We start from the raw sequence: 13,992 nt of genomic DNA, 5'->3' as shown, positions 1-13,992 counted from the left end.
ATGATCTAAAACATTCCCATCAACATTTTTGGATTCTTCACAGTTCCTTTTTAATTTTAACAGTTTATTTCATTTGTACCCTATAATGGGTAGCTGCTTGTGCACTTGATAAAGTATGTGAAGGCTCTATTAATTCCTCTCAACACATTGTATTTTGTGGACTACAATAATAAACTAAATCCTAGGATTGGAACTGTTAGTATTTATAGATATCAGACAGAAGAAACAAGCTATCCTTCCTTACGCCCTCTCCTTGTTCCACCCATCCATCTTTGATTACACTTTAAATATGTTTTTAAATTGATTGTTGATGGAACATTCAGATGACAATGAGGATTGTTAGATACAGCTTTATGTGACTGCTGTTCATTCTGGACTGCTGCACCTTTTTTCCCCCTTCTAATAGTGGACTTCTAATAGGGACACGGTGGCTCAGTGGCTAAGATGCTGAGTTTGTCGATCAAAAGGTCGACAGTTCAGCGGTTTGAATCCCTAGTGCTGTGTAACGGGGTGAGCTCCCCTTACTTGTCCCAGCTTCTGCCAACCTAGCAGTTTGAAAGCACGTAAAAATGCAAGTAGAAAAATAGGGACCACCTTTGGTGGAAAGGTAACAGTGTTCTGTGCGCCTTTGGCATTTAGTCATGCTGGCCACATGACCACGGAGACATTTTCAGACAGCGCTGGCTCTTTGGCTTAGAAACAGAGATGAGCACCGCCCCCTAGAATCGGAAACAACTAGCACATATATGCGAGGGGAACCTTTACCTTTAATAGTGGCTAGAAAATGTTGGGAAATGTTGAGACACGCAAGAGAATGCCATCTTGCAATTTATGAGGACGCTATAAGGAATTCTTATAATGCAAACTTTATCACCAATTAAATTATCTACGTAGAGAAGACGCCATGATATGAGAAGGGAGCGTGCCTCTCTTTCAAGGCCTATACTTGGCTTGATGCCAGGATAAAAACTAAATGCAATGCCATGATTACTTACCAGTTATGCATTGATTGTTTTCCCTTTTTTAGAGTAGTTAAAGCTACAGTTTGCTAAAAAAAATATTTTGGTGGTCTCTGAGGATTCACAGCTTTGAGGGCTCACATGCAGTCTTGTGACCTCAGATTGTACAGTTTTCCACTGAGGGTCTAAATCAAAGAGGTCATTAGAAAGGGGCTCATGTTGCTATAGAAAACCTCACAGAGTACAGATAGATGTCGAATTACAACAGTTTGTTTAGGGACCATTCAAAGCTACAATGGCACTGAAAAAATGACTTATTACTGTTTTTCACATTTACAACCATTGCAGCATCCCTATGGTCATGTGATCAACATTCAAATTCTTGACAACTGACTCATATTTATGACGGTTACAGTGTCCCAGAGTCATATGATCACCTTTTGTGACCTGACAAGCAAAGCCAATGGGGAAGCCAGATTCATTCAATTTTAATTCATAAAATTAGGCCGGCTAGCCTAATTTTAACAGTTTTACATTTTAAATTGGATTTTAATGGGATGTTTTTAATTATGGGCCAAAGTATTTAATCTGGTATTAAATTGTTTTTAATTTTTATATTTATGTATTTGATCTTGGCTGTTCACCGCCCTGAGTCATTCGGGAGAAGGGCGGTATATAAATATAAATAATAAATAAATAAACTGTGTTACTAACTTAAACACTGCAGTGATTCACTTAGCAGCTACGGCATAAAAGATCATAAATGGGGCAAAGGTCACTTAACAAATAACTTAGCAACAGAAATTTTGGGCTCACTGGTGGTTGTAAGTCAAAGCTATCTGTATTTTCATCCAAACCATAGGTCTGGGCTGTCTGTTTCATTTCATTAATCTCAACATCTTTATCCTTTTTAAAAACATGATTTGGGAATGCTAGTAAATTCTTCAATAGAAGAAAATTCAAACACAATGCTATGTTTTAAATCCACTGTATGTGAATCAGTGGTGGATTGCTCCCGGTAAGGACCAGTTCGCAAGAACCGGTAGTAAAACCGGCAGGGGGGCCCCACTCACCGCCCTGGATGTCGTCATCAGTGATCTGAGTAAGGCACGTGCGCAAGCGATCCCCTTGTGAACCAGTAGTAAAAGTAAGTAGAATCCACCCCTGATGTAAATGTACTAACATGCAATCAGAATATTGACATCAATCTTCAGAAGCATTATAATAATGCTCACTTACAAATTGCCATTCAAGCTATGAGATATCTGTATGCTGAACATAGAGGAAAAAGGGTGCTGCATTTAAGTGATTTTTAGCATCTATATTAATAAGAGTTTCTGATTATTAGACTTTATGGTAAGTCTAAACCCATATGCATATTTACTAAAAAGAAAGAACATGAATTGAAATCAATAGGATCTACATGATTTTATTTGGTTTTTAATGAAATTCCAAGATTAGCCTGTGAATAGATTGATGTGGTGGAAGAAACATGGAACAGTCAGAGAAAAAGCACCATGCTCTGTCTGGGCCTGGAGAATGCAAAGGAATACTTGGATATTCCTTCCTTCTATGAAGTCTATGGAGTATTAGTAAGTTAAAACATGTTTATTTTGGCTTAGAGCCAAACAACCTGATAAATAAGGCATTTTTAGAAAATTTCTCTCCTTTCTCTCTCTCTCCCCCTTTCTTTCTCTCTCTCTCTCTCTCTCTCTCTCTCTCTCTCTCTCTCTGTGTGTGTGTGTGTGTGTGTGTGTGTGTGTTGAAAAACACAGTAATAGATATTCAGCTAGTATATAACAAGAAAAATATCTAACAGAGTCATCAACTTCAAGGAACCTATTAGAGAAAAGCTTCTCCACAGTTGTACAAAAGAAATGCAAGGTTACAATACAGGATACAGAAAAAGATCTCTGAAATATGTAGGCTAATACCATTTTAAGATCAGATTTTTGTTTAAAAATATTCTCAATTAACAACATTGCAGAATGAAGAAACTGGCTGAATTGCTAGATGATAAAAGAATTAAAGGATTAGGACATTGAAAAGAAGCTGAGAAAATTATTTTTATCTTTTTTCTAAATCAGATATGTTGATCATTGGTGCCCCACCAGTGACTAGATTTAATGGTCTAAATTCAGACAATAAACTAATGCTGAATCCTGATAAGGGTTGTCTGAATGAGAAATTCTTATATCTAGATTTGGACTTCGACCTATTCCAGATGCAGATGAACTTTCCCAGAATACCTTGATTTAGTTTTGCCATTTGAGACCTTAGTAGCTTCGATGGCTAGGAATGACTTTCATCGGTCTTGCTTAGTTTGCTAAAGAAGTGATATAATTTGACCCCAATTATTTATGTTCTCACAACATTCTAATTAGAGAAGCTGATGCATACCACATATTGTCATTGCCTTAAATAACTTGAGTTCCACATTTCTGAAGGAGCTCTTCTCTTTCAGTCTTTCTCAGATTTAAAATAATCAGGGAAAGCTTTTCTCCAAAGATCAGAGATAGTCAGGACAGTAGATTAGACTACTGGGTATTCCAAACAACCTAGAAGGCACAATGACAAACCACTCCCACCAAGAAATCAGAACAGGCATGTTTTTTTTTTAATGAACCAGGAGTTGAGCTCACCCAACAGTACCCACCAGGGGTGGAAGGTAGGCAAAAGAGGAAAAAATGTGGCTGTGACATTATTATAAAGACCTGACACTTTGATACAGGGTGTGATGTCAGTGCAGTGAAGCTTTGATGGCAAACTCTGATTGCCATATTGCCCACCTTACTGAGGTACAACCAGCATTGACATTTTATTGCTTGTTGGGGGTTGGGGTGGGAGTTCAACTTTGTTTGACTAAGCATTTGAAAAGTTTTAATTATTACAGTATTCATATTTGCCTTTTACTGCTGCATCCTAATATGGATTTATTAAGTTAATTTTTACACATTTTAAAATTAATTTAATTCTCTTCTACTGTGAGATGAAGAGCAATATTAAAATACTTTCTAAAAAAATAGCAATATATTATAATGCACACATTCAGAACAAGGTTTTGCCATCCTTTTCTACTACAATCCCTCATGTAATAGAAATGGAGGAGTTCCTCACTGAAGCCAGGTCCAGCTAGGATAGAGTGATGTTCTAGTAGTTCCTCTTCCTGTGATGGACTCTATGGTGATAACTGTCGGTAAGAAAGAAAGGAGTTCTCAGGAAGAATTAGACATGATGAAATCTTGCCTCAACCTGTGGAGTAGGGGGCAGGAGAAAGTGGAACTTTTTAAACGAACATAGTTAAAATTAGGCTACAAAATATACACTGGGCAACACAGAAGTGACCCAAGAAAGCTCTGGAATTAACGCATGTTTTTGGAGCTGTCAATCATGCAGCAGCAGCAGCAGCATTAATGGATTTAATTGGAACTCTATCTTCAGCTTGTAATATTATATGAGGAGAACATAACATAAATGTTTATGGTGGACAGTTTTGGGGCATGATCAACAACTAAATAACTGGCTTAAGCCTAGCTAGTGTAAATCTAATATTTATAAATTTAATGTGTTAGCTCAGTTAGTTTAAATGCTCAAAACTGGGATAACAGCCAACTTTGGAACTTGTGGACATGAATTCTAAAATATCTTATGCACAACATAGAAATGATGTCTCGAGGTTCCAGACAGTAAAGCAATGTCTCTTTTAACTTGATAGACGGCATATAAATGAGGTAACCCACTATATCTGCATAAGGAACCATAAAATAACTGCTTATGTATTTCTGGAATGTGTTGCAACTAAATAGCTGTTTTACTATGATGATTCAGGCTCAATGAAATTAGAAAGGTCTTCACAACTAGTCTGAGTGCCTAAAAATTAATCAGACACATTACTTAAACAGAAATTCTAACAGCTCTGAGTAGGAATTGTTTATTTGTTATATATATATATATATTCGTAGATTTTCATGGGTACAGGTATGCGTATGCGTATATATATACACATACACATACACACATACAAATATATTTGTATTTGTATGTTTAATATATATATATTTCTACTCAGAGCTGTTATACACACATACATACAATAAAATAACAATAACAAGCAAGAATAAAATAGCAAATCTTCTTATACACCAAGAAGAAGAAAGACACTGTTAAACTACCAGAGGGAACAGACTTATGATACATCATCCCAAAGGTTAACCAGGTTTTAATAGTTTTCTTTAATCCCAGTACTGAGGGAGCCAAATTGCATCTCTGAGAAGGAGTTCAAATTATAGCTTGTCATATATGTTATAAAGACAAAGTCCCCTTAAAGGGGTATTGCTTTTTTGCAAGTAGTCTTAAAATAGTTTGCCTTTACTTTCTTTCTGGATTATTTTGCTTTCAATTTGCTTTCAATTTCAAATTGAAATTTCAAATTTCAATTTCAAAAAGCAATTTCAAATTGCTTTCAATTTCCCAATCTTATCCACATTCTTAGAATTTCTTGACGTAACCAGCATTCAAGGTTCAACAATACTTTTTTATTTTATTTTTTGTGATCAGCAAAAACTGATTAGGTATTGCTACTTGATGTGACTTAAAAAATATTAATGGAATTCTAACATGTGCCAGAGAAACATGGACACTAACCTCACAATCAATACAAAAACTATGAGTGGTGCAAAGAGCCATGGAAAGATACACGCTTGGCATCACAAGTCAAGATAGAAAAACCTGTACATGGATTATCTCATTGTCTCTGTCTCTCTCTGTCTCTGTCTGTCTCTCTCTCTCTCACCCTTGGATTGCCACTATTGGGGTACAGCCAAGGTATCTCTAAGGACGGGAGGCTGTTGAAGCACCAAAACTGGTACCAGTCCTCATTACAATTATAAGTATTATTTCGTTCTTTTAGATAGTACCTTGGAGAGAAGGATAAAACTTAGGAACAATAACTTTAGAGATTCTCAACAAATGCCAAAATTAACATGAGTTTTGAACTGGCACTCCACAGATGTTAGTTCATTGGCTTGAATTCTATGGCATTTCTCGATCTACATTGAGTTAATGAGGGAGACAATTCCTATAAGGGGATGCAGGTAAACAATCTACATCCAGACTAGTTCATTACCAAAGAAAAGGAGAGGTGGAAACCATCCCCTCTGCCAAAAAAAGAATGATGTCAAATCTATCAGACTGTATGGGCAGGAGAATTAAGCACAAGAAACTGATATTTGATTTTACTGAAACCACTATTTCATTTGATACATAGCAGTTACTGAAATTCTCCCATAAAACCTACATCAGCTTCTCTGAGATACACCTCATCAGAAATAGTATGTCCTTGAATGGCCTGGTACCTGCCTCCATCCTAGTGTACACAAGAGAAATTGGCCAGTTTATGATATGACTGGGGTCATTTATACTATATGACCTACTTTTAGTCCATTCAGATTATAATGAAAGGCTTTATTGTTATCCATAGATGATTAGGGTATTAATGATCTTTGTTAAAATTTTGAGTTACAAAATCCATCACAATTGGGAAAGAACAACCCCCGCACCCCCGCTAACTTCTAAATTATTTTTTTTACCATTATACTCTTATATGGGACTGCAAGAAGGTAGAGAGTGTTAACTGAAAACAAATGCATTAAATAGTAGAATCAATAAATAAACATCAATTACAATGCAAAGCTATAAGACACCATAGCAATAGGGGAGTTAAAGAGCTAAGTAAAATTTAAGATAGGATGGAACCTAATTTGTTATCCATAGCATATTTAAATGTTAACAGTGAGGGAAATGGGTCTTCAGGGGAAGGGGCAACCTAAGTTATCACTCACAGCTTAGATGACCTAAGTGAAAAGGTTCTATCCCACATATAGGCAATCAGCTGATTGAGAAGAAGATGGGGAACTCAAAGCTGAACTTGGGGTCAAAGCCAAGGGACAAGTTGTTAAGACTCAAGTAAGAAGCACCAATCAGAACGAAATAATAGAAAATGAAACTACAGAACAAGCAGGAAGAAGACAGAAAGGACACACAGCACCACAGCAGAGTCAAGAACAGTTTGTTCTTCAGAAAAGGTTCCAGTCTAAGCAGGAAGCCTTTCAGGGTCCAGGAAGGCAAATAGAAATATCACCCCATAGCGCTTTACAGCACTCTCTAGGTAACTTATTTTGCATATTGCCGCCAACAATCTGGGTCCTCATTTTACAGATCTTGGAAGGATAGAAGACTAAGTCAAACTTGAGCTGGTGTTGTGATCTGCCGGCGGCCTGCGGAGCTGGCAGTCTGGGGAAGGCTCGGATGAGGGCTCTGCATCAGAGGGAGAGAGGGGGCCAGGGCCATCTGGGAGGTGCTGCCTCCAGATCCTCCAGGGTCGGACATCAGCGAGGCAGAGGAACAGGGGGAGCCTGTTCCCAGTGCGTGCATGCGCAGAGCTGCCAGAAGGCAAGAACAGTTAAGACAAAAGGGACAACTCGGGAGTAGGGCTTGGAGATGATTGGCCCTTCTCATAAGACATAAAGGAGAAGCAAAGGCACGTGAGCCTTTTCAGGAAGCAACTTTGTTTGTTCGGTTTAAATTCTGAAGCTCCATTTTGACTCTGTGCTCCGTGTGGCCTTGCAAAGCTAATTGCCAATTAGGTGTTTGGCAGCATGTCAAGGGAGATAAAGGTGTGTACTTATCCCAAAGGAATGTGGCAGACTTCTGTCGGACTCTTTACAAACAATTTGTGATTCATTACGGGCTGTGAATGAACATAATTCATAGCTGTTGAAATAAAGAGAGGGTTTTTGGGACCAATAGTGTGCTTTTTACTGTCTCAGGAAGCCTAGGTCAGAACAGCTGGTCAGGATCAAATTCCAGGCTGTGGGCAGAGTTTGCCTGCAATACTGTGCCACTGAGGCACTTCATGGCCAGCTTTGGTATGAATGTTCAGTACAAAGATTTAGAAAAAGTTTTGCTATTGGTAATATATTCCAGCCTAGACTTCCCAAAGTTTATCACACCAAGAAGTGCATATATTTCTTCATTTGTGAAAGCCTTAAAAGTTATGAGCAGGACTTGAACCATGCCTGGAAACAAACTGGAAGCCAGTGCATATTACAAATACATTCCAAACAGAGTTCATTGAATGGATACATGCAATGCCACATACTTTTGAGGAAATACACACTTTGTTGTGCATTTTATTACCTGGGAAGACAAGCTGGCATTTTGCAAGGGATGGTTCCAGTAGCTGGTCGGCTCTTGGAGTCACATAAAGAAGCATCGACTTGTACTTGAAAATCTTTGTAGCAGGTTTCTTTTGTCACCATTTGACCTGCATACAACACAGCACAAATGGCAAGCACAAAATCATGAATACCTGCTTACATTTGAAACTCCATCTCTTGATTATCTAAACCCATTGTGTCCATTTTACACAATCCTACACAAACAATAAAGACACTTATATGACTACTTTCCATGGTTTTATTTCCCAGGTCAAAGACATGCTTTGTGCCTTCAGCATTCACTAATTTCATACTATTTGACAAAAAATTCTGGGGACTACGATATACCATTTGCTCCTAATTGCTGCTCCAAAGTTGTCTTTCTTTTCTGCAGCCTTTTCTTGTTTCCATCCATGTTTCTTGACTAAAATGTAAACTCAGTTGCATCTATACAAACTAGCTTGTTGTTAGTTCTATATTAGCAGAAGAGGGATGCAGCTTCCTTTTTCAGTCACAGGGATGTACAATTCAGACCAATGTCTTTAGAGAAAGGAAACAAGGGGATTATTTAGAAAGTTCTCCCAGTTCAAATGTTTTGATTTTATTTCTGGATTGTTTCTTATTAATCCATTACTTTATTTTAAAATTTTATTTTCAGACAATGTGTGCAGTTCGTTACAGCTCTCAATTTACATTTCTCACCCTATTCTTATACATCATCAGTACATATATCTACATACAAGCACCAATTAAATCACAGCAAAAAGAGATTTTGTGATCTGATAATGACTGATGTTTTATCAATGATTTTGATAACTTTAAAGGAAAAAAATGAATTGGAAACTAATACTCTGAGCACATACCAATTCTCAAGTATATTGGAAAGTAATCCCAAAGGATGAAAAGACAACAAACTCACAATGAAATGAAAAATTTATAAATCAACTAACTATCAAAATGTAGTATGCAGAATTCAAGTACAACAGTATGGATCTTATATTATGAGAACAGTTTTGTTGACTACATTTGAATTAGATAAACGTTTAGAGTATCTGATTTGAAAGTTTGCAAATAGGTATTATCTATATGTCTAAACCAAATGTTTCATTTTTTTAATTCAGGCATTTAGCTCAGTGTAGGCAACTGCTTTATTGTTCTGTGAAGCTGTGACTCTAATTTAGAGTTTTTTCCTTTGGAAATCTGTGTACATTTTTATGCCTTAGAATATAAGGAGAGGTTACATAGTGATCAACCCTCATAAAATTTGTAAAAACAAAATGCAGTTTGGTCTGACACACACTGCTAGTCTGAAGGAATGTTTGACCCATTTCACTAAGGTGTTTAAACTTACATTCCACTATATATAGTTTGACAAAGTTGATGTAAACAGCCTCAGGATGAGATAGATGATCGGCTGATGGGCAGATTTATTAGCATTCCACTTCCCCATCTTACTCAGCTTCTACAGCTCAGACTTGTCTTTAGTCTTTCAAGGATTCCCACTGCAAGGAATGACCATATTATAGTTACAGAATCCACTGATGCTCTATGAAGAAAGAAAGGATGGGATGGGGCAGGTCTCAACCTATGTTGACTTCAGCTGGAAGAAACTCAATTGTCATTATTTGGTGCCTTCTCCACCGAGTTCAAGTCCTCTCTAAACATGAACACTCATAGTCCCCTGTTTTTATCCTCCAAACCTATCTCAATAGTAAGAGGGCCTTTAGAAAATAGTTACTAGGGAGACTTTGCCTGAAGGGAACCACCTCAGAGTACTAAGGTGGGTATGGCAATCTATGTGGCAGGCTTACTCTTACTCTCCTCAGCTTTTATCGTCTACTTCTCTCCTATTGTGGGGTTTTCCCCATTCCTTCATCCCTTCTATGAACACTTCTTTTAGTGTAAGTTTATCCTCTTCTTTACAGATTTCTTTGTGTATGTACTTTTTTATTTCATAATATTTTGCATGACTGATATAAACATTCAGAGATGGAAGGACTCTATTCTACAATTTATTTTAGTTCTATTATCAGCCTCTTTTCCAATGTAGTCTCCCAGTGCAGACTCTGCTATTTTTGATAGTTACATAATATATGGCTTGCCAGACGTCCAGACGACTTAGTCATGCATTTTATGGACCTGCCCATCACATGCTGTCTGTGCAATGACTAACAAGAAGCTCGGAAAATAGCTGGCAGCATGTCATCTTCCCAGCAAGGTGAGTGACTCTGAATTGCCCTGAGAAGCATTTGGGAAGAAGGCAACAGCAACCATTTAGTTTGTCAAATAAATCAGAGTCCAAGCTCACACTGGCTCTGCTCATATGTCTTCTGGACTGAGAAGGCAAATAACAGTATTTAACACGAATATAAATAATTGCTGCTATTCAAAAAGTTTCCAATTAGTTTTAATTTATCTTTATAAAAGCTCTGTGAAACCTAATAGTAGCCTAGTGCTTTATCAGTGCATCTGTACTTTATTGCTTCACAACTGACAGTTCCTCACTGATAATAACAACACCGAATACAGAGCCCAAGCATGTTAGGTTTATTGCAGATAGACATGCATTTTTTAGTTATGCTGCTAATTACTACATAAAGTAACTATTCAAATGTTACTGAAGATGACCAGAAACAGAATAATAGAGTTGGAAGGGACATTGGAAGTCGAGTCCAACCTCCTGCTTAAGCAATTCCAGACAAATGGCTGTCCAATCTCTTCTTAAAACCCTCTGGGGATGGAGCAACTACAACTTCTGGAGGCAAGGCTTTCCACTGATTAATTGTTCTCACTGTCAAGAAATTACTCCTTAGTTCTGGATCTCTCTTTAATAAACCTCCATACATTAATTTTTGTCCCCCCCATCAGGTGTTTTGAGAATAGCTTTACTCCCGCTTCTTTGTGGTAGCCCCTTAGATATTGGAAGACTGCTATCATGTCAGCCCTAGTGCTTCTCTTTGCTGGAGACTAGGCATGACCATTTCCTGCAATTGTTCATCACATGTTTTAGTCTCTAGTCCCCTAATCATTTTTGTTGCTCTTCTGTGCACTCTTTCTAGAGCAGGGGTGTCAAACTCAATTTCATTGAGGGCTGCATCAAGGTTTTGTTTGACCTCAAGGGGCCAAGGAGGCATGGCCAGTGGACTGGAGGGCAGGGCCAGCACAACATCACTCATCACGGCTCCATTTTTGCCATGACGGCCTCTTGCAACCCTCTGGCAGCAAAAACGGACCTCAAGGAGGCCGCGTGCAGCCCGCCCAGGCTCCTTTTTTGCTGGCAGAGGGTTGCAAGAGGCTGGCAGAGGGTTGCAAGAGGCTATTGCAGCCGAAAACAGAGCCTGGGCAGGCTGCGTGAAGTCTCCCCAAGCTTAAGGTCACCAGATTTTAACATTGGTAAAGAGGGATACCATTGTGGGCGTGGCTTATTTTGTGGGCATGGCTTAGAGGTCATGTGACTGGGTGGGCATGGCTAGCTGGTCATGTGACCAGGTGGCCATGGCTATGTGTATAGGGACTACTCAGAGGGCTGAAAAAAGTCATTTCTGACAGGTCCTCGCACTTTTGACTGGTCCTCACACTTATGACCATCCTCACATTTATGCCCGTGCAGCATTCTTAACAACCATGTCACTCATTTCACAACTGCTTCTCTTCAACAAGGTGACAAGATAGGGCAAAAATGTAAAGTGTGAGGACAGTCATAAGTTCGAGGACTGGTCAAAAGTGTGAGGACCAGTCAAAAATAACTTTTTCAGCCCTCTGAGTAGTCCATATGCATAAAAGGATACAGCAATAGAGAGGGATGAAGGAAGGGAAGGGAAATTAGAGTAGGAGGGAGGGTAAGAGAGGGAGGAAGAGAGGAGGAGAAGGAGAAAGGAAGAGGAAGTAGGGAGGAGAAGAAGAGGGTGGGGGGAAGAGAAAGTAAGAAGGAAAGAAAAGAGAGAGGTGGTAGGTTTGAGGAGAAAGATTGCTGTACAATAAAAAAGATGAAAGGAAAGAAAGCCAACCCCAAACAAATATAAAGATATTAAGATAAAGAATGAATTGTTAAACTTTAAAGAATAAAAGAGAACAAATATGAATAAATAGCAATAATTAGAAACACACATACAAACATCCAATGTATTTTCTTTGAACAGAATATTTGGCTGGTTCACAAATTTAAACAGTGTTTAGTCATTTCAATTAAATTACAATTTCTATATTTCCTTTTTACCATATTTATTCCTCATCTATTTTTTTAAAAAAACAATATTACCCTTCATCCTCATCTCTAATCTTAATCAAATTCAATTTTTCCCTTCTATTCTATATTATACCCCTTCCCATTGTCATCTATTTTTATATCCATCCTCACATTGGTTAATTATGTAATTATGTAATACAGTTGTATAATACAAATTCAACATTTTAATATAAATCAATTAGTTATATAACTATCTTTTTGGTATATTAATCAATATGAACATGAATATTCCAATTATTTCCATGCAATCCAATTTCTTACAAATCAATTAATTATATTTACCAATAATAATGAACCAAATAATTTCCCTCATATATTCCTCCAAACCACAACTTATCCATTTCTGCTTTCAACACAATATACAATTAATAGTATCTCAATTATTACAATTTCCTAGTTAAATAGAGCTTTTTTTCTTTTGTGTTTTAAAATCTTGAACTCTCCTCTTTTGCCCTAAATTTCCCATTGTTTGCAGTTTTGCACCTACCTTTTTTGGTGAGGAAAAAGAAAAAGAAATCTCTCTCTGCCTCATTTTGTCACGCTGCTTTACTTTCGCTTTTGCTTTTCAGCATAGCTAGGGGAAAAAAAATCTGCTCCAGGAACTCTTTGCAGCTAGCAACAGAACAGAGCTCTGCGCAAAACAGCTGAGAGCAAATCAGCTGAGAGTGGGGAAGCCGAGCTAATCAACTTGTGCTAATTAACCTATGCGGAAGCTGTAAGGGGCTGTTTTTTCTATTTTTGCAGGCATCGGTCTACTCATTTGTTTTCTTCTAACACTGATCACCTGTAGGGCGGCTCTTTGAAGCCCCGTGGCAAGGGTTTAAACAGTTTTTTCCCCTCTAGCCATCAGCTGGGACTCAGGAGGCAGCCGGGACTCAGGAGGCAGAATGAAAAATTGGGACTTTTTTAAAATGCCGCGGGACGCGGGACAAATTGCTAAAAATCGGGACTGTCCTGCCAAAAGCGGGATGTCTGGTCACCTTACCCAAGCTCCGTTTTCATTGGCAGAGGGCTGCAGGAGGCCGTCATGGGCATGCTGTGGGTGGCCCTCCCAAGCTTTGTTTTCATTGGCAGAGGCACCGCAGGTCGGTCCTTTGCTGTTTCTAGGGTGGGCCTATGGGCCAGGTCTATGCACCTGGTGGGCCAGATCCAGCCCACAGGCCTTGAGTTTGACACCCCTGTTCTAGAGCCTCAACTTATTTTTTGTATTGTGGTGATCAAAACTGGATACCATATTCTAAGTGTGGTCTTCCAAAGCAGTATAAAGTGTTACTGACACTTAATGTGATCTTGATACTATCCCTCTATTGATGCAGTCTAGGGCCACATTTGCTTTTTTGGCAGTTAAAGCAAAAGAATTTCAGCAAGGATGAATTCTGCACATTAAAGGTACATACATTCTTAATTCTTTGGCATTACGGTATAAAGAGAATCTTTAAAACTTTGATTAAACAAGAGCCTCCTATGTCTTGAGAGTGGGGGTCTTTGACCCAATTTATATGATCTATAATCATAATAAAAGCATTTGATTTATTGTCCTCTCGGCTGTCTGATTTTCAACTGCAATGGA

General features: G+C 38.2%; 1 protein-coding gene across 2 annotated transcripts in view; it reads right to left on the bottom strand.

The window, feature by feature from the left end:
- ADAMTS16 (ADAM metallopeptidase with thrombospondin type 1 motif 16) overlaps positions 1-13,992 on the bottom strand; it is an 86,165-nt gene that overhangs the window by 13,473 nt on the left and 58,700 nt on the right. For both annotated transcript variants that reach the window (XM_070939113.1, XM_070939114.1), the window contains exon 18: positions 8,157-8,283. In XM_070939113.1, the coding sequence (XP_070795214.1) occupies positions 8,157-8,283 (127 nt within the window). The remainder of the gene's footprint in view (positions 1-8,156; positions 8,284-13,992) is intronic.

The sequence above is a fragment of the Pituophis catenifer genome, unplaced genomic scaffold (assembly GCF_029215685.1).
Source record: "Pituophis catenifer annectens isolate HBS135680 unplaced genomic scaffold, rPitCat1.0.hap2 SCAF_3, whole genome shotgun sequence".
NCBI lineage: Eukaryota > Metazoa > Chordata > Lepidosauria > Squamata > Colubridae > Pituophis > Pituophis catenifer.
Note: the sequence above shows the minus strand (reverse complement) of the source record. Positions and strands in the feature narration are given on the sequence as shown.